This window comes from Pristis pectinata, chromosome 1, assembly GCF_009764475.1.
Source record: "Pristis pectinata isolate sPriPec2 chromosome 1, sPriPec2.1.pri, whole genome shotgun sequence".
NCBI lineage: Eukaryota > Metazoa > Chordata > Chondrichthyes > Rhinopristiformes > Pristidae > Pristis > Pristis pectinata.
The window spans coordinates 10,027,594-10,047,001 of record NC_067405.1 but is presented as its reverse complement, the minus strand read 5'-3'; the positions used below and the strand labels follow the sequence as shown (position 1 = coordinate 10,047,001).

Sequence of the window (19,408 nt, the reverse complement as noted above, 5' to 3'; positions counted from 1 at the left end):
AAACAACACCTGCAAAAGCAGATGCAAGAGGAAATTTGATTGATAGGCAAACTGAGCAAGGAAAGGGAGCTTGAGGGCACAGACGAGGGCCCATGTACTGGGCTCGCCACAAAGGCTTCATGACTCCACATGGCTGACCTGAAGAGCCAAGACTAAGCTCTGCATGCCAACCTTTGATTTAGTCAGCAAGGTTCTTAATGGAATGATAAACAGTATCACAATGTTTTCTTAGCTTTAATTCTGTGGGCTACCAGAAACAGCCATCACAGGTCTGCCTTCAGCTGCAGGGAAGACATTGTCAGCTTGCATTTGTGCCACCACAGACAGCTGTGCACCAGATAGGGCAAAGGAGAAGAGTAGATAGGCTGAATGGCCTCAATCCATTGAGATTCCGTATGCAGAATGTTTGGAAGCAATCAAACCCACCTATTATAGGTCAACTCAAGGAATACAGATATTTGCATCTCAGTATGCAATTAGGGAAATGAATAACCTGGCCAGCAGTGAGGGGAATAACTGGATGCAAGACTGACAGCCCCAGCAATAGCTCAAGATGGTGGCCATTTTCAATCCCGAACAGACCATTAACCAAACCTCTAAGTGCTGGTTAAAGCATTAACAACCAAGAGCAGGTTGGTGGGGAAACTTCTACAAGTCAAAAAAAATGCTGAAGGATCTTGTGACAGAGGCAAACCTTTAAATGTCTCACCAGAATATAAAAATTTGATTATCTGTTTAGCATCTAGAAAAGATACTTAGAAGCTCACAGGATATTCTAACACCTCAATTTAATTTGAACATTCTGGTTTAATACATTTCCAAGTGCCATTTCACCAGGACCCTTGTCAAAATCTCCAGCTAGACTATGAAGCTCATTAGCAAAGATGCAACTTAACTCAGAAAAGTGACAATCACAGCTGGTCAGAACATAGCCTCAGCCCACAATGCGGTTCCGTTAATGATTTCAAAAAATCTTGCATTTTATTGTAATAATCCACAGATTAATCTTTGAGCACTTAGTATCAGACCATACACGGATGCAGCTCCTTCAAGTGGAAATTTCTGGGAAATCAAAATGACGAAGTGATCATTTCCTCACCACTCCTCCCCCAGGATATGATAGCCTGGTCCAGCCAACAAGTAATTCTTACATGAGACCAATAGAAATGCCTTGAATCATTTGGTCATTAACCAAGAGGAAAGGCCGAGCTAAACAAACCTGTGAGACTGGAGAAGCCGCTCTCACTACTGTATTAGATTCTGGCTTCAGAGGGTCAAAGTCCAATAGGCTTCCTTCATCCTGCAGAGGCCCAGGAGCCTCAAACTAGGCAGGAGGGGAGTGCACAAGGGAGGGAAGAACAAGAGAAAGCAGTTTACTCATTTGCCACAAGTCTCAATACATTGAAGCACGAGCAACTGAAAGAACATAGAGAGGCACATTATGGAGCAGATAAACAGGATTTATACCAGAGGAAAATGAACAACAAATGTAACTTTGAAGAACTTGGTCCAAATTTAATTTGATGTTAATAGTTCAGTCTTGACCTTCATGCTCAAATCTTGAAGCCTCATGTTGAATACCTTTTAAAAATAAACCTCAATAAAATATACATTAGCCCCTCGAACTGCATTTAATGGAACCCATTCACATGCAATTTCCTTGTTGATCTACAAAGAGGAGAAAAGATCCTACTGGTAGTATGGGCAGGCATGGTAGTGTAGCAGTTAGCATAACACTATTACAGCACAATGACCTGGGTTCCATTCCAGCCACTATGCAAGGTGTTTGTACATTCTCCTCGTGTCTGCGTGGGTTTCCTCCGGGTGCTCTGGTTTCCTTCCACATTCCAAAGACGTACGGGTTAGGAAGTTGTGGGCATGTCATGTTGGCACCAGAAGCGTGGCAACACTTGCAGGCTGCCCTCAGAACACTCACGATATTTCAATGTACATTGACTAATAAAGGTATCCTCTTTCTAAATGGGTAGGGGGAAATAACTGACACCTTGGACCACTGAAGGTATTGACAGGACCCATTTGATGCTCCAGGGTCTCAAGGCTAAGGAATAGGAGAGGAGATTGAAGTAGTATCTTCATGGATAGGGTTTGCATGAACAGTTACCAGAAATCACTGCAAGCCCTTTTTTAAAAACAGTTGTAGCATACTATTGGAAACATTTTATAACATCAATATTGCATTTAAAGAATTCAGCTTTCCAGAGGCAAGCAACCCCATGTTACAGAAGTGGAGGGACTTTCCTAGAAAATAGCCCATAAAGCACGATTTTCCATAACAAAGCCCTATCATCTATGCATGCATCAAGAAACAAGTTGAAAAAGTTATTTACTTATTCTCCCCACAAATTCCGTGATCAAATCTTATTCCATCTCAAATTTTTGGGATAGAGATTTGTGAATTCTGCAAGGGTAAATTTCCTTTACTTAAACAGCCATGATACAGGGGTCACCTGTATTCTGGATAGACCAATGATCTTTGTGGACTTGATCAGTGACCTGACTGGTGTAACTTAATCTAGAGTAATAAAAATGCAGGCAGCACTGTTTGACTAAATGTGCAGGTGTAATGTCATTACTAATTTGCCATCGTTACAAGGACAGTTGATGCATTGTGTAATTTAAAAATCAATACAAAATACCCAATTGTGAATGATTAAAAACAGACAAATAAGTGAACAATTCAACCTCTATACAAGGGATGTTCAATTATATCTTATGACTTAACACATTCCACTTAACTGGCTGGATAAATGCACAAGATTTTTCTTTCTTGAAATGGGTAAAGGGCAGTAACTGATTTAAGACAAAGGCTGCTTGTCATTCCACTTCTGACAATTACATGAACATCCTGTTTATTCAAATGGAGCAAGAGCTGAAAAACATCCACATGAATCAGCTATTAGTCAATCCTACTGAGATGGCTATTGCAAAAAGTAAAAAAAAATGCCCAGAATAAATCACTTGCTCAAAAATAGATTAAACTGATGAGACCTCAGTTCGCCCAAAAGAACTTCACGTCAACAACCCTTCCTTCCTGCACGATACTTCAAAATACTTGCACCCAGTATAGAAAAATTCAGGAGTTTAGTTGAAGCTTTGTTTAGCAGAGGAATTTCTCCACATAACCCACACATTCCATAACCATCAGAATTAGTACCTTGACAACACCTCCATAATACCAGTGGATGTCTCAGTACCACTGGAACTTCAAATTATTTTGTAAACAATTGCAATGCCGACATACATCTATAATATAGCATTTGTTTTTGTACTGTAATTTAGCCCAAATTTCTTCTGAATTTCATTTTGCCAATAGTCAAAGAACTGATGTGGCGGGAAGACAAAGGGCATGACTCAAACAGCAAATTTAGTGAACAGACTAAATGGAGTCAAAACAAACTGAAGAAAACTGCTCCCAATACAAGTATGATCATCTCTAGGAAGAATTAAAGACAGACAAATTGAATAGAAAAAAATCTCAATAGCAGCAGCATGATCAACAAGCTTAATTGACATTACCCGACTATCCCCATTCGAGCTGGCTTGTGTTGTAACCATACGCAGTAGTGTCTCAACATCTTTCAAACCATTCTCAAGACTACCTGACCAGAGTGTATCCAATTCCTATTTTTAATATTTTGTACCTCACCATTCTAAGGCATTGCTGTGACAGAGGAACTTTTATTCAAGCCCAAATATTCTCCAAAATGGCAACACCAATAAACAAGATGCCTTCATGAGATTATCTTCATTCGTCAGGGCACCAATATAGCAGGGTGGTTATACTACAACATAATGAAATAGCTGGGGTGTGCAGCTCTACAGCAAAACTGTAGGAAGTATATGATGTGACTGCAATAGAGGGATCAGAGGGAGATTCACCATATTGCCTGGGATAAAATATTTCACCTTATGGAGAGATTGCAAAGGTTTGGCTGTATTTCCCAAGTGAAAAGAGGGGAGATTTGAGAGGTATACACAATAACGAGACACTAGATCAGATAGATGGAATCTTTGCCCCATAGCAAGTATAGAAAACTAGAAGGAATAGGTTTAGGAAAAGGGGCAAGAGATTTAGAGGGGATCTGAGGAGATTCAACTCAGGGTGGATGGAATCTCAAACACTTCTTTAGAGGGTGTGGGTGCAGAGACTCAACTATCAAGACAAGCACTTGGAATATGTGGTTATGGACCAAGTGCTGATAAAATGGGATTAATATAGATAGGTACTTGATGGCTGGCATGGATGTGGGTGGGCTGAAAGGCCTGTTTCTGTGCTGTTTGACAGGGTCTCAGATCTTAAAATGGAGAGCATTATGAAAATCTAAAACTGAGAGCAACCACTGCCAATAAAAACTCTACAGACATTATTGCAAAACATTTCCCTCAAACCCGAGCATCAAGTAAAACTGCCAAAGACAACCAATCAATACAATGAAACATTAAAAAATTAACCATATAGGGTCTCTGCATCCATCTTTTGGAAATTGTTGATCCATTCAGTTGCTGAAATCTATTCAAGATGAATTCATTATGATACCAGACTACTGTTAACAGTCAAGGAAAAGGCTGCCCAAAAACAGCCTTTAGACATTTGCAAGATTTTGCTTGCAATGCCTATTCCGAGCAAGCAAACATATGAAGCGAAGGTTATTAATTTGATCTTGTTACCTCTGGTAAAGCCCTATCAGAAATGCATGCAGACAACTAAAAACAAGACAAGCATTCTGCAAGACCTAGGGCTGCCACTGCATTATCGGCATCTCATTAAACAATACAAACAGCAAGATCTCTCATGACCCACCACCCAATCTGCTGCAATACTTGCATTTTGCGATGACTGTTTGGGTCTGCTGCAAATATACCGGGAGGAGCAGCAGCAGCAGCCCATTTTGTCTGAGCCTGCTCTGCCATTCGGTTGATAGAAACCTTTTAAACAAATCCATAACTTAAGATGAGATGACACAAGGTGGCAGCCCAAGTCTGACTGGAACAAACGAGACTGGTATTACTGTGTAACTAGGTGCTTAATACAAACAGTCTGCTGTTAACAAGTCATGCTTCATGCACCTTTAGGTGAAGATTAGACAGAAAGGTCAATGAAGGTAAGCAGCGTTAAGGAGAGGGTGATGTGGATCACAATGGAACTGGGGTAAGTGTGGATGTAGCTAACCTGCGAAGGTGTAGTCACACTTATCTCTGGGATGAAATTGTCATCAAACAGATTGAGGATATTTTCTTGCTTGATGTCCTTGGATGGTGTGACCTTTGGTGGTGGGGGCACTGGAGGGCCTCTTTTTTGCTGCACATGTACAGAAGAGACATCAATAGCAAAAGCAACGAGACAATAAACTGAACATTAAACAAACATTACTTCAGAGATCAAATCAATGGTAACTATGAAAAGCAGAACCAGCTGACTGGGAAGGGTCAGAAAGTGTTGACGACAAGGAAAGGAGGGGGATTTGCATCTCTTCAAATAGGTAGAGCAAAAATGCTACCTCAGCCTCACACCGATATTGAAGCAGTGGTGATTCTTCATTTGGAGCACTAAGTCAGCAAAGGGGACGATGGTGAAGTCACCAAGAGTTGGAACATGGGTAGCAGAATTATGAAAATTTAGAGTGGAAGATGTGGATACAGCCAGGACTGCCTTATAATGACCAAGATAGGCGAGTGAAGACACGAGAGCATAACAGATTTGATAACAGAGCAGATTTAGGGATGGAAATAGGCAATTGTTGGTGATGCTGCAAATTTATGGTCGGAATCCAACTCAGAGTCAACAGGCCAAAGCTTCCAAGTCTGGTCCAGCCTTGTAGGCTACGGTTTGAGAGTCAGCCAATAGCTACCAGCAGCTTCAGTCTTCAATATTTAGGTGGTGGAAACTTCAGCTCATTCAGTATTACATCAGATAATGTAGTGGAGGGGGTGGGGAGAACTAGGCTTTCAGCTTACTTGTAGTAACCAGATGTATATAGCACCCTCCATGCAACTTCATTCTTCATGCAAATTATCTGATGTGTACAGAAAGACCACTAAATTACAGCATTAGAAAAATAAACTGACAATAGCTGAATACAGGGATTTTCTTGAAATACTTGTTACTTGATAAAGTGGACAAAATTGCTTAGCAAATTCTGTGTATATTGCACCAATAGCCTAGTATCAACATAGACAATAGTTCATAAATAAGTAGCCCTTTATCAAATAACTGCACTTGACAAAACCGTTTTAAACATTCTGCAGATGTAAAGTTCTACAACTAATCTATAGGAATTGCGTAAATAGCAAACAAGTTAAACATGCAGTTAACCTGTCGATTTTGATGGCAATGGTTAATAAAAAATGTCAGTTGGACTCAGGTCACCAAAATCCCCAACAAACCACAGTATACTTTCCAGCCAACTGAAGCAACAGCAACTGGGTAAATTGTCAGATTAGGAGAGCCACACTTCCATTACTGTACTGTAGTAAAAATCATTCTGGAGATGGGCTTAAACAAGAATGCAACCCACTGAGCCATCCTCTTCCTGACATTTTAAACTGCTGAGGTTTAAAAATATTGTAACTGAACAATCAGAAACCTGTGCAGAGACTCCATACTTTAAATCTGGGATCAGACAAAACAAAAATTGATTTCTCAACCTGAAGAAACTACAAAATGCTGGAAATACTCAGCTCAGGCCCCTGCTATCCGTGAGTTTACGCACAATGTTTTCTCACAACTTGCCATTTAATTTTGAGTGAATGAAGTTCACAGCAAAATCAATTCCTGCATTCAAAAATACAATTAAAACACCATAGATGCTGGCAAGGAATTAAAGCAATGTGGGTCAGGCAGCATCTGTGGAGAAAAACAGGAGTTGGTTTCACAGCAATGAAAGTTTGTTTTATTCTGAAAGGTCACAACGCTCAAGATAAGTTTTCCACTGTACCGTGGTACAGGTGACAATAATAAATCAATACCAATCATTGATCTGAAGCTAACCACTGCTCTGCACAGATGCTGCCTGACCCACATTGCTTTCATTCTTTGCCAGCATCCATGGCGTTGTAATGTGTTTTTGAATGCAGGAATTGATCTTGCTGTGAACTTCACACAAAATTAAGTGACAGGTTGTGAGAACACATTGTGCATTAACGTACTGCTGACAGCAGGGGCCATTGAAAGGTCAAATGCGAAACCCAATTATAACAGACCTTAAATTTGGAAACTAGAACCAGATTGAAGGATTTTGTTACTGAGTTAACCATGTTTGCTCCAATGCATAGAGCATGGTCAATCAACAAGCAGAAGTTTATGAATATCATTTAGTTCAGTATCAGCCTCAAGTACCACAACCATGACCTGTCAGCTACAGCAATCACTATAGGACAAGATCAGAGTTGATTGTCACATGGTGAAATAAATATCCTTCACTTTAGACAGTTTAATGGCTTGTATCTTCATTTTATGTTTTAAGGAATATCGAGTTCATTTTGTTGCAAATTTCTGAAAACACGATGTAGGCACTTGGCACCGAGTACTCATGGCAGCTGAGTAAAGGTAACTAGCCTAGTCCCAGCTCAAAGTCCGCAAGTTACAACACAAGTGCTGATCCATTTTAATAGGCAAAGGACTTCTCCAAACAACACTTCCAGACAACAAAGGTAGAAAAGTTTCATTCTTCTGCCCTGCTATAAATTTATATGCACATGCCAGGAATTTGATAAATCATCCAATTAAAACAACAGCATTTCTCGACTTTATTTTGCTGTATGTTGTCACTATGTTGGGTGTGTCATTCAGTTGCTGCCACTCCCAATAAAACAACTGGACTTGTTGATTAGACATGCAGTGGGAGGGAACATGTGCCATCTTGTAGCACAGGGGCAGAGCAAATTGATGAGTCAAGACAGGAGGGGCAGCATCATACTCAACTACTGAAAAAATGTAATACAAGCAGTCACCAGGCCAAGGGTTCTGCTGCTGAGAAGTGTCCACAAACCCATTCCATCCCCCCCCCCCACAAAGTCAGAAACAATTTCCCCCAAAACCTATATAAAGACCCATCACCTGAAATAGTTGAGCCTCCCCTTCATGTACTACCTTGTAGTCTCAGTACTATTATGCCATCATCCATTTTCTAAAGCTGCCCATATTTTCATTGAATCTATGTTCACCCTAAGACTAACCATAAATTGCTGTATCCATTTAAGAAACACCACAAAACAAATTTGTTAGGCAAACAATGCATTCAATTCCAAATGTCAGCTGTGATCTTAAGCAATCAAATTGTAATTGTGTTAAATATAGGGGGTACAGTAGATAACTCATGAAATTAAGAGGGATTTGAGATAAAGTTGTGGAGATGCAGCAGGCACACGACCAAATCTTCAAACAAGGAAATGACTGGATGGTGACCTTCGTCTTTTTATATTTATGGGAGAATTTGCATAAAGTTGGATCTTCTGTAAACCCATGATTCCCTGTATTGACATTTCATTTCAATTTTTAGTCCAACTGAGAAGTACAAATCCAACAACCTAATGGCTTGGTGGTAAAACACTTCAGAAATCTGCATCACACCTTGCCTCTGGGCTATGCTATGTAATCAGGACAGGGGAAAAGTGGGTGGGAAGAGCAAGATTCACAGCCCCATCTGCTGGCACTAGTTTTGGAAAATAAGCAATGAGAATTGTTTGCCCAGACTGCTTGTTCACACAGTTGATTCATGTGGGAAGAGAAAGGAGTTTCATCAAAACTGGTCAGGGACTGAAGTGTAAAAAAAACTGCAGATACTGTAAGTCTGAAACCAAAGCAGAATGCAAAAACAATTAGCAGGCTATGCACATCCAGAGAGAAAGATCAGAGCGAATGCCCCAGACTGCCCAGAGGGATCGTTGATCAGAAACAACCATACCATCTGACCCAATTGCTGGAGAAATCACCAGCCTGGTTGTCAGCCTCTTTGCGGATGCTACCTGACCTGCCGGGCTTTAAAAAGCATTCTCCTTTCAGATTCTCTGTTCACACTTGCACAAGACATGGAATAGCTACATTAAACAAACCTTCAGTAACCCTACCAACACCTGTCTTCAGTCTCCACCCTGTCAGACATGCCTGTCGGTCTCTCTACTTTACCCCTTTATCTGCAACTAAAGTCCATTTTCTAAACTTTGTTCTAAAGATCATCCACAAAATGTGAACCATTTCTCTCCACCCAAATATTTGCAGCATCTGTAGTTATTTTGCAACGATGATTCATGGTCACTGAGCACTCTACTTTGAGCAGTGTAGTAGTATCTTTATGATTGAACATAGAAAAGTTACAGCACATTTCAGGCCCTTCGGCCCACAAAGCTGTACCAAACATGTCCCTACCCTAGAAATTACTAGGCTTACCCACAGCCCTCTATTTTACTCAGCTCCATGTACCCAAGTCTCTTGAAAGACCCTATCATATCAGCCTCCACCACCATTTCCGGCAGCCCATTCCACACACTCACCACTGAGTAAAAAAAACTTACCCCTGACATCTCTATATCTACTCCCCAGCATCTTAAACCTATGTCCTCTTGTGGCCACCAATTCAGCCCTGGGGAAAAGCCTCTATCTACCTGATCAATACCTCTCGTCATCTTATACACCTCTATCAGGTTCCCCCTCATCCTCAGTCTCTCCAAGGAGAAAAGGCAGAGTTCCCTCAACCTGCTTTCAAAAGGCATGCTCCGCATCCCAGGCAGCATCCCTGTAAATCTCCTCTGCACCCTCTCTATGGCTTCCACATCCTTCCTGTAGTGAGGTGACCAGAACCGAGCACAATACTCCAAGTGGGGTCTGACCAGGGACCTATATAGCTGCAACAATACCTCACGGCTCCTAAATTCAATTGCCTGATTGATCAAGGACAAAACACCATATGCCTTCTTTACCAGAGTCAACCTGCACAGCCACTTTGAGTGTCCTATGGACTCGGACCCCAAGATCCCTCTGATCCTCCACACTGCCAAGACTCCTACCATTAATACTATATTCTGCCAACATATTTCACCTACCAAAATGAACCACTTCACACTTATCTGGGTTGAACTGCATCTGCCACTTCTCAGCCCAACTCTGCATCCTATGTCCCTCTGTAACCTCTGACAGCCCTCCAAACTATCCACAATACCTCCAACCTTCGTGTCATCTGCAAACTTACTAACTCAGCCCTCCACTTCCTCATCCAGGTCATTTATTAAAAAAAAATCACAAATAGTAAGTGTCCCAGTACAGATCCCTGAAGTACACCACTAGTCACCAACCTCCACTCAGTATACAACCCTTCAACAACCACTCTGCACCTTCTGTGGGCCAGCCAATTCTGGATCCACACTGCAATGTCCCCTTGGATCCCATGTCTCCTCACCTTCTTCATAAGCCTTGCATGGGGTACCTTATCAAACACCTTGCTGAAATCCATATACACTACATCTATTGCTCTTCCTTCATCAATGTGTTCAGTCACATCCTCAAAAAATTCAATCAGGCTCGTAAGGCAGGACCTGCCCTTGACAAAGCCATGCTGACTATTCCTAATCATATTATACCTCTCCAAATGTTCATAACTCCTGACTCTCAGGATCTTCTCCATCAGCCTACCAACCACTGAGATAAGACTCACCAGTCTACAATTCCCTGGGCTATCCCTACTCCCCTTCTTGAATAAGGGAACAGCATCCGCAACTCTCCAATCTTCCGGAACCTCTCCAGTCTCCATGGACAGCACAAAGATCATTGTCAGAGGCTCCGCAATCTCCTCCCTCACCTCCCACAGCAACCTGGGGTACATCCGGTCCCAGCAACTTATCCAACTTGATGCTTTCCAAAAGTTTCAGCACCACCTCTTTTCTAATATCTACATGCTCCAGCTTTTCAGGCCACTGCAAGTCCCCACTACAATCCCCCAGATTTTTCTCCATGGTGAATACTGACGTAAAGTATTCATTAAGTACTTCCGCTATTTCTTCTGGATCCATACACACTTTCCCACTGCTGCACTTGATAGGCCCTATCCTTTTGCATTTCATCCTCTTATTCTTCACATACTTGTAGAATGCCTTGGGGTTTTCCGTAATCCTGCCTGCCAAGGCCTTCTCATATCCCCTTCTGGCTCTCCTAATCTTTAAGTTCCTTCCTTTTAGCCTTATACTCCTCCAGATCTCTAACATTACCTAGCTCTCTGTACCTTTTGTATGCTTTTTTCCTTTTGACTAGATTTATTATAGCCTTCATACACCACGGTTCCTGTATCTTATCATGACTCCCCTGTCTCGTCAGAACACGTCTATGCAGAGCTCCACACAAATATCCCCTGAACATTTGCCACATATCTTCCTACTTTTCCCAGAGAACATCTGTTCCCAATTTAATCTTCCAATATCCTGCCTGAGAGCCTCATACTCCAAGTAAACACCTTTCTAGCCTGTCTGTTCCTATCCCTCTCCAGTGCTAACATAAAGGAGATAGAATTATGATCACTATCACCAAAATGTTCACCCACTGAGAGACCTGACACCTGACCAGGTTCATTACCCAATATCAAATCAAGCACAGCCTCTCCTCTTGTAGGTCTATCTACATACTGTGTCAAGAACCCTTCCTGAACACACCTAACAAACTCTACCCCATCTAAACCCCTTGCTGTCTGGAGATGCCAATCGATGTTTGGAAAATTAAAATTCTCTATCACAACTGTTATTCTCACCTTTCTAGGATCTGCTTCCCTATCTGTTCCTCAATAACCCTGTCACTATTGGGAGGCCTATATAAAAAAAAACACTCAGCACAGTTATCAACCCCTTCCTGTTCCTAACCTCCACCCACAGACACTCCGTGGACAATCCCTCCACAACATCCACCTTTTCCGCAGCCGTGACACTCTGATCAATAGTGCCACTCCCCCACCTCTCTTGAATGGGGGTAATAGAAAAACGTCAAGAAATATGCCTCTCCAATGGTAGAATGGAATGTAGTGGCAAGGATGAAGAATTGGGTCATGTGTCACCTATGCCATTTGAGGAATATAGTGAATGGAATTGAAAGATCAATTCAAAAAGTACAAATTTAAATGAGCCAAGCCATTCAGGATGGGGGATGAGATCCAGCAAACTTTAAAACAACTTGATGCTAGAGATCAATTGGGAAAGTTTAAATCTGACATTTGATAGGCTAGAGTATTAAAGGAATATGGAATTAAGACAGGGATAAAGGCACAGGCTAAATGAGCATGAACTAGATACAAGGGACAAAAGGTCCACTCAGTTCCCTGCTGGTTTTCCCTCTCCTTTACTAGGTGAGCATAAACAGATTGAAGTGTAAATTCTACACACCCATGACAAGATAGTTGGTGATGCAAGGAAAAATTATTACACTTAAAATTTCCAAACATCCCCTTAAATAGGATTAGCCTTTAAAGTGTCAAATCAATACTGCCATGGAACCAAGTGATACACATTCTAGCAGCTATCTCACATGCAAGTGGATTAGGCAGCTGAGACAACTGAATAAGCGGTGTTTCATTTCCAGATCCATTTTTAAAATTACCAATACCTCAGCCACTGCAACAGCTGGGACATGTTCTCATTTTACATCCATTGGACTTCTAGCCAACATGCAAGGCATTTGAGACTTCTTATTCCAACTCCAATGCAATACTATTACATAGAATTGTGTGCTGGATTTCATGCAAACCACCTACCTTTGGTTTCCTCTGACAACTAGCATAATGCTTCCTCCCTCTCCTGTTTTAGCTTCTCCTTAAATCCCACCTGGATATTCACCTCATGGAGCCAAGCAGCACATTCAAACCACTCTTGGAAAAGGTGTCTAAAGCCCCAACTTCATTAATGAGTGACAAACACTCCAACCATTGCTCTTCATTCAAAATTACAACACAAGTTTGTGGAATGACAGCGAATATTTCAAGTTCATCACAAATTACAGGCAATCAGCTATTTTATCAATAGGAGCAGCAGTATGCCAACAATGTTGGATGTGGAGATCTTGGTTGAACTTCTACATTATGCACATGACTCACCAGCCAAGTTCAATTCCCAAATGCAACAGCAACTGCTCTGCCCAGGACCACAAGAAACTGCAGAGTTGTGGACACAGCCCAGTGCATTACAGACACCAGCCTCCCCTCCATGGATTCTGTCTTTACCTCTCGCTGTCTAGGTGAAGCAGCCAGCATAATCAAAGACCCGACCCACCCAGGACATTCTCTCTCTCTCCTCTTCCATTGGGTAGAAGATACAGGAGCCTGAAGGCATGTACCACAAGACTTAAGAACAGCTTTTACCCCACTGTGATAAGACTATAGAACAGTTCCCTTATACAATGAGATGGACTATGACCTCACGATCTACCTTGTTGTGACCTCGCACCTTATCACACTGCACTCTGTAGCTGCAACACTTTACTCTGTACTGTTACTGTTTTTACCTGTACTACATCAATGCACTCTGTACTGACTCAATATAACTGCATTGTGTAATGAATTGATCTGTACGATCAGTTTGTAAGACAAGCTTTTCACTGTACCTCAGTACAAGTGACAATAATAAACCAGTACCAAGTGCCAGTTTTAATAACTCTACAGCACTAGCAGAAAGAATGTCCACAGGGTCCCATGTTTATTCAGCCCTTCAATAAGATTATGGCTGATCCTTGTCTTAATCTATTGTCACCAAAACCCATATCCTCTGATTGGCCTTAAGGAATTCCAAAGATTTATAATCCTGTGTATAGTTTCCCCTTTTTAGTCTTAAATGGCCAACTCCTTATTGCACTTTACCCCATGTTTTGAGATTCTTTAACCCAAGGAAATAGCTTTTCACCACTACTCTGTTAAAGTGTTCAAAACCTTGCCCAGTTTAATCATATCAAAGCAATCTATTGAATGTGGACCAATCCTACTCAATACTCAAACCTTTATTCAGGGTGCTGCAAATGCTTAGACAATGGTCAAGAGATTTTTCAAAACCAAGAGAATGGAGAGTAGGGGTCAGGTGGGTTGGGGAGAGAGAAGCAGATGCAAGGTATAGGATTAGCCATAATCTTAGATTGGTGAAAAAAAAACAGGCTCAAGAAGATGTATGACTTGCTGCTATTTATGAGTGGAGCTCAGAAACTGGAGAGAGCTGCAAAGTTCTGATGGTAAACCAGTCTACCTCCAGCGTTCCAGGGCTGTTGTTGACCAACAGGCATCCTACAAATGTTAACATATGGAAGTGAAGTAGCTGCATCCTTCTTGCAAGACAAATCAGGTGGCAGCACAGGATGAGAAAGCCAAGTACAATCCCTTTCCCAGGCACCAACCTACATTACCTGGGATGGTGACTTTGGTATAGGTGGAGGAGCGTGTGGTGTGGGCGAAACAGCAACAGGTACATGGTTGTCATTCTTTACTGTGGGACTACCAGGAGGAGACTCTTCCAATGGTGGTGATGCATTACAAACTTCTGGGTGTGCAGGTGTACTGTTGGCACAAACACAAACAACTTTAAAATTCGTACTGATGCTCAGAATAATTTTAAAGAAATATAGCCTCTTTCCTGGCCTCAGGACATCATTTCATTTTCCCCTTGGATGTAATACAAGCCACTGATCTAATGCAGCCAAACATTACTAGCTCTGGCTCCCAAAACCAAACACTTTTCCCAGATTTGAGAAGCCTCGTCACGTGCTTCACCAATTATGTTGCAAACCTATTATTACACCAATGGATGGAAGGTACATCAAGATCTCAACTCAGATCAGGACTCCAACACTACACCACATTGCTATTAAACAATGAGCCACCATCGTTCTCAAGTGTCCTGAACAAGGATCCCAAAACTGATCCCACAGAATCAGCACCTGGACAATGTGGTCACACTGCAGCAGTCAAGTAAACAAGAATGTGGCTCTTTTACACCAATGGGAACTCCAATAGAGTCCAGTTGTGATCACAATCAAAGTGAAACAATGGAACAATGAAGATGACCACCTGATTTCCTCCAGAGTACACAGCAGCTTTCATGTACACATCATAACCGAAACAAGTAGTAAACACAGCCATGACCTGAGATTCCATGAAGTTCCGCATTCTTGCCAATTTCTGTAAGGTGTGCTTTTATACATTAAGCTTGTGGTCATTAGTTCTGGTTTCACTCAAGGGAACAGATAGCTTGTGTATACAATGCCACTGACACAGTAAAATGCCTAAAAGGTACTGCAAAAATGCCAACATTGACATTTTTGTGGCTGTCAACCAAACTAGTTAAAGGCATGGCTGCAGTATTGGAAAGGCTAAGAGAACAGACAAGATGATCAAATCAAAAGTTAGAATCAAAACATAACAATGCAAGGGGGCAATTCAAAACCATAGATGCAAATTTGATAAACGAGGCATTGCTAGAGTGGGAGCAAATATAGATATGATCAGGATTTGCTGTCGGTTGGGAATAGAGTATTGGATGAGCTCAAGGGCAAGAGAAGGGGGAAATGTTATAGGCAAACATTTGCATCTTGACCCAAATAAAACTTGATAAGGGGCAGTATTTGATCTGTTTCTAAACACGCAGATTTCAGTTTTTCCTTGAAACACCACTCAAAATTGAAAGCTACCATGTGCTTATTGGGAGAACCTGACTCCACATGAACTCCCACTAAAACTACAGGTACTGTTACCTTCAAAAAGCCCTCCAACAGATCAGGTCTGCCTGTTAGCATTATCCCATACAAGGCTGTGCAACCACTTCTCTACTGAAAGCAATGTCTCCTGGCAATGACATTTTCAACACTTGCTTTCTGATGGGCATTTCCAATTTACCCAGGTCCTCCTTTCCACAAGTCAGACAATAGGTTTTGCTTTAGCATGTAGCTCATGGGTCGAGATTCTTCTCAGCCCAAAACCACAGACCTGCAGACCCACTGAAAGTTGTCATTTGAGCAATTGCCAAAGATGTTGTGTAAAACTAATGAAAACCTACAATAACAACCCAAAACACACCCTGCCAATAAGTGCTGGAAATGCATACTAGATATTGCCAAACAGTTGAACTTGTGCACAGAGCATCAGGCTTTCCAACAGGAACTGTACGACTGATGCATCTCAGGAGGAAGATTTCCACTTTTAATGCCCAGTGATTAAGAAATATGCATTCAAGGAAACAACTGACAATAACATGTCAGCCATGAACTATTAAGATGCTACTCTTCAAGTTAATATAGCTTATTAACTCATGCTATGGAAAATATTAAATAAGAATAAGTATGCTCAAGTTGGTTTTCAAGTTGACCATTAACAATTAAGGATTTAGGAACTGATACAGAGCATTAAAGTGTGGGAGGAAGTAATTTGGCCTGCAAAAACAATCTTACTCCCCCACCCCAGAGACCAAATTCATAAGAGTGCTGGAAATGTGAAGGTTAGCCAGAGTCTGTGGAAAGAAAAACTTAACATTTTTGGTTGATTTCCATCAAAATCTACAAATTTTTCAGATACTTATCCAGATCCTAACTCCATTAGTAATCCCAACAGTGCATTCCAGACACTAACCAGTCCCTGCATAGGGAAGCCTTTCCTTGTGGCACCTTGTTCTTTTGCCATGATCTTTCCAATGAGAACACCATCTTTTTCACCCAGTCCCTTCAGTTTTAAATCCTCATCAGCTCCTCCCTCAAGACCCTCTGCTCGAAGGACAGCCACAGCTTTAGTCTAGCCACACATTCCTAAAACCAATTATGTTAGTAAAATTTCTGTACACTAACACATTGACATTATTCCAAAACTATTACATCCTGAATTCATATTCATAAATGATTTCATAATCCACATGGGCAGAACAGCATTCATAAAGGCTCATCACTAGTCCCTTACTTTTGCACTAAGCTCATGATCCAACAAGCTTTAATACACTTCATTCTGCTCTGCCACTATCAAACTATTCAACATGCACCCCAAGATCTGCTGTTGCAATTTCAGATCTGCACCTTCTGGTTAAAGCTGTTTTCCACATTGATAGCAAGAATCAAACACCCACCTGCACATACCTCCTTCAAAGCCATTATCCTTTTCAGTTCACTACGACTCAAATTTGTGTCATTTGAAAACTTGGGAATGTGCCCTGCTCCCCATTAATAAAAACAGGTCTTAAGATCTAGGGAATGCCAAAGCATTTCAGTCAAAAAACATTTTACAACCATTTATCCTATTTCTTAGGAATTTTCTACTCTTGCTGTTAACACTTAATTCCATGGTCTATTACAGCATTACTTCAAATGCCCTTGCAAAGTTCATATACACTACAATCATAACTCACTGACCCCATTTTTCAAAAAAATAAAAACATTGGTTAGACAATTTGCTTTTTACAAATCCACACTGGCTTTCTATCTGCACTTGTCCAGGTGACTCCTAATTTTCTCCATTTCCAAATCTTCCTCTACTGGTGAAGTTGAACTGACTGGTCTTTAGTCCCTACACCTTTTAACAAATACAAAACACCAGGAATTATAATATCAGACTGACAGTTACAATAAAGAGTACAGCTTACAAGAGTTCTTCAGGAAGCTTTAGAGAACCAAAACTCAAATTACCATTTGGGTGAAAGTTCACATACTGCCAAATAAAATCTGGTGCATATACTGCACCATGTGTCTCATTTGTACTTTAACACCAAAAAGAACAATTCAAGTACAACACTGAAATTTGCAAACATCCTTATCCCCTTTCAATCACCTCTCCAAAGCAGATACATCCTTCACTCATTCTTCAAGCAGTATCTGTGGGAAATTTTGAGTCAAACAACCTTGAAGTTCTAATGATCATTGATCCTGAACATTAACTGGTTTCTTTCCACAGGCATTGCTAGACTGGCTGAGATCTTCCAGCAGGCACTTGTTTGAAATTTGAGCATGTGCAGTTTCATTTATTTTCCTTTAACCCATCCTTCCCCTAGCTATTGATGAACCATCCACAGACCTTTTGTTTAGCCAAATTCCAGACATCCAAGGTTCAGGTTTTGCCACTTTAGATCAAACAATTAGACACCAGTAGCTAGACAATGCCAAATGAAGTCTCCTCCACTCAGTGGTCAAATACATGATGGCTATAACACCAGTAGACAGGAAGGGAAAAAAATTGGCTGTAAGATGGCTCCAAGTCACTACTTCTGGAACATGCTATCCCACTGGGCTGTAATCTTCAAAAGGCAGTCTGAAGTAATGATCCTCAACAAATGAATGCATTTCTGAAATTGCCACATGTTCAAAGGGTCATGTTACTCAATGGATTAGCTTTGTATGGCATTTGTTGCAGTACATCCAAGTAAAAACAAGTCTATGATACAGATAGGTGACAGGATACACTGCTTAAGGACAGAAGCATTCAATCCTTACATTGAATGTTGCTGCTCAAATGTAGGCATGTCCCCTTTCAGGCCAAGCATAGAGTTAACTGCAAGTTGCTGAGAAAGTCAATTAGGGATAAAGCTGGGGTGGCAAGTTATTTTGCAGCTTTCAAGATACTCCAACTGACCAATGATGTTTTTTTCTAGTCCTGCAGGGAATCGTTTACTGGATCCATGTGACTAGCTATTTACTTGAAAGCTACTTGGTAATATTCAAAATGCACACTAGTGTTCCTTCATGAAAAGGGCTTAGAAGAAACAGTGTAGAATGAGAATAGCAGGTTGATCAGCTATGGTATGCTGCCTTTCAACCACAGCACAGATCAGCTCATTAATTTCTACATTCACAATAATATGTAGGAAATCCAGATCCACATTCTCCACAGGAGTGGGATCCTGTCAGCAATTAATACACCATGTAAAAACCAAGCTTAAAATCAAACTGGTCTCAAAAAATGGCTTTGCTTACTGGCCTTTAACAGAGCATTGGGTTACAAGACCCTGACTTTTTGCTCATCACCTTCCAGAAGCCCACTTTCAGGAAGCTTTATTATATTATCCAAGTTATAACCCCAATGACTTTCATTAAATGATTAGGTTATAATTGAATCACACATACTAGGAGCATATTTTAAATTTAGCAGTTTAAAGTAACTTGCTTTTGACATAATGGATTCAAATCTCAGGGCCATACCCAAACATTTTGAAAAACTAGTTGGAAGTCAGGAAGCAGGTTATCAGAAAAAGCTGCAAAATTCTAAAATCAAATTCTAATTTAGGAAGAGGGCAAGGGATGAGAATGTTTAATAGGATATCCTAATTGCTGCAGGGACAAAGAACAATGAGTAAATTCATCCTTACTGAAGTACAATTTCCTTAGCATGACAGTTTACAAATTTCACAATTATCTACCAAATAGTTCTGGGCTGGCAGAGCTCAGAAGACAAATGGTCTCTCAATAGCATTT

At 40.9% G+C, this 19,408-nt stretch overlaps 1 protein-coding gene across 7 annotated transcripts in view; it reads right to left on the bottom strand.

Moving 5' to 3' along the window:
* LOC127568244 (myc box-dependent-interacting protein 1) overlaps positions 1-19,408 on the bottom strand; it is a 124,181-nt gene that overhangs the window by 25,230 nt on the left and 79,543 nt on the right. For 4 of the 7 annotated variants that reach the window (XM_052011781.1, XM_052011775.1, XM_052011799.1 and 1 more), the window contains 3 exons: positions 14,375-14,525; positions 5,192-5,320; positions 1,220-1,324 (listed from right to left, as the gene is read on the bottom strand). In XM_052011781.1, coding sequence (XP_051867741.1) covers positions 1,220-1,324; positions 5,192-5,320; positions 14,375-14,525 — 385 coding nt within the window. The remainder of the gene's footprint in view (positions 1-1,219; positions 1,325-5,191; positions 5,321-14,374; positions 14,526-19,408) is intronic. The other 3 variants (XM_052011807.1, XM_052011816.1, XM_052011825.1) reach the window with 2 other exon arrangements.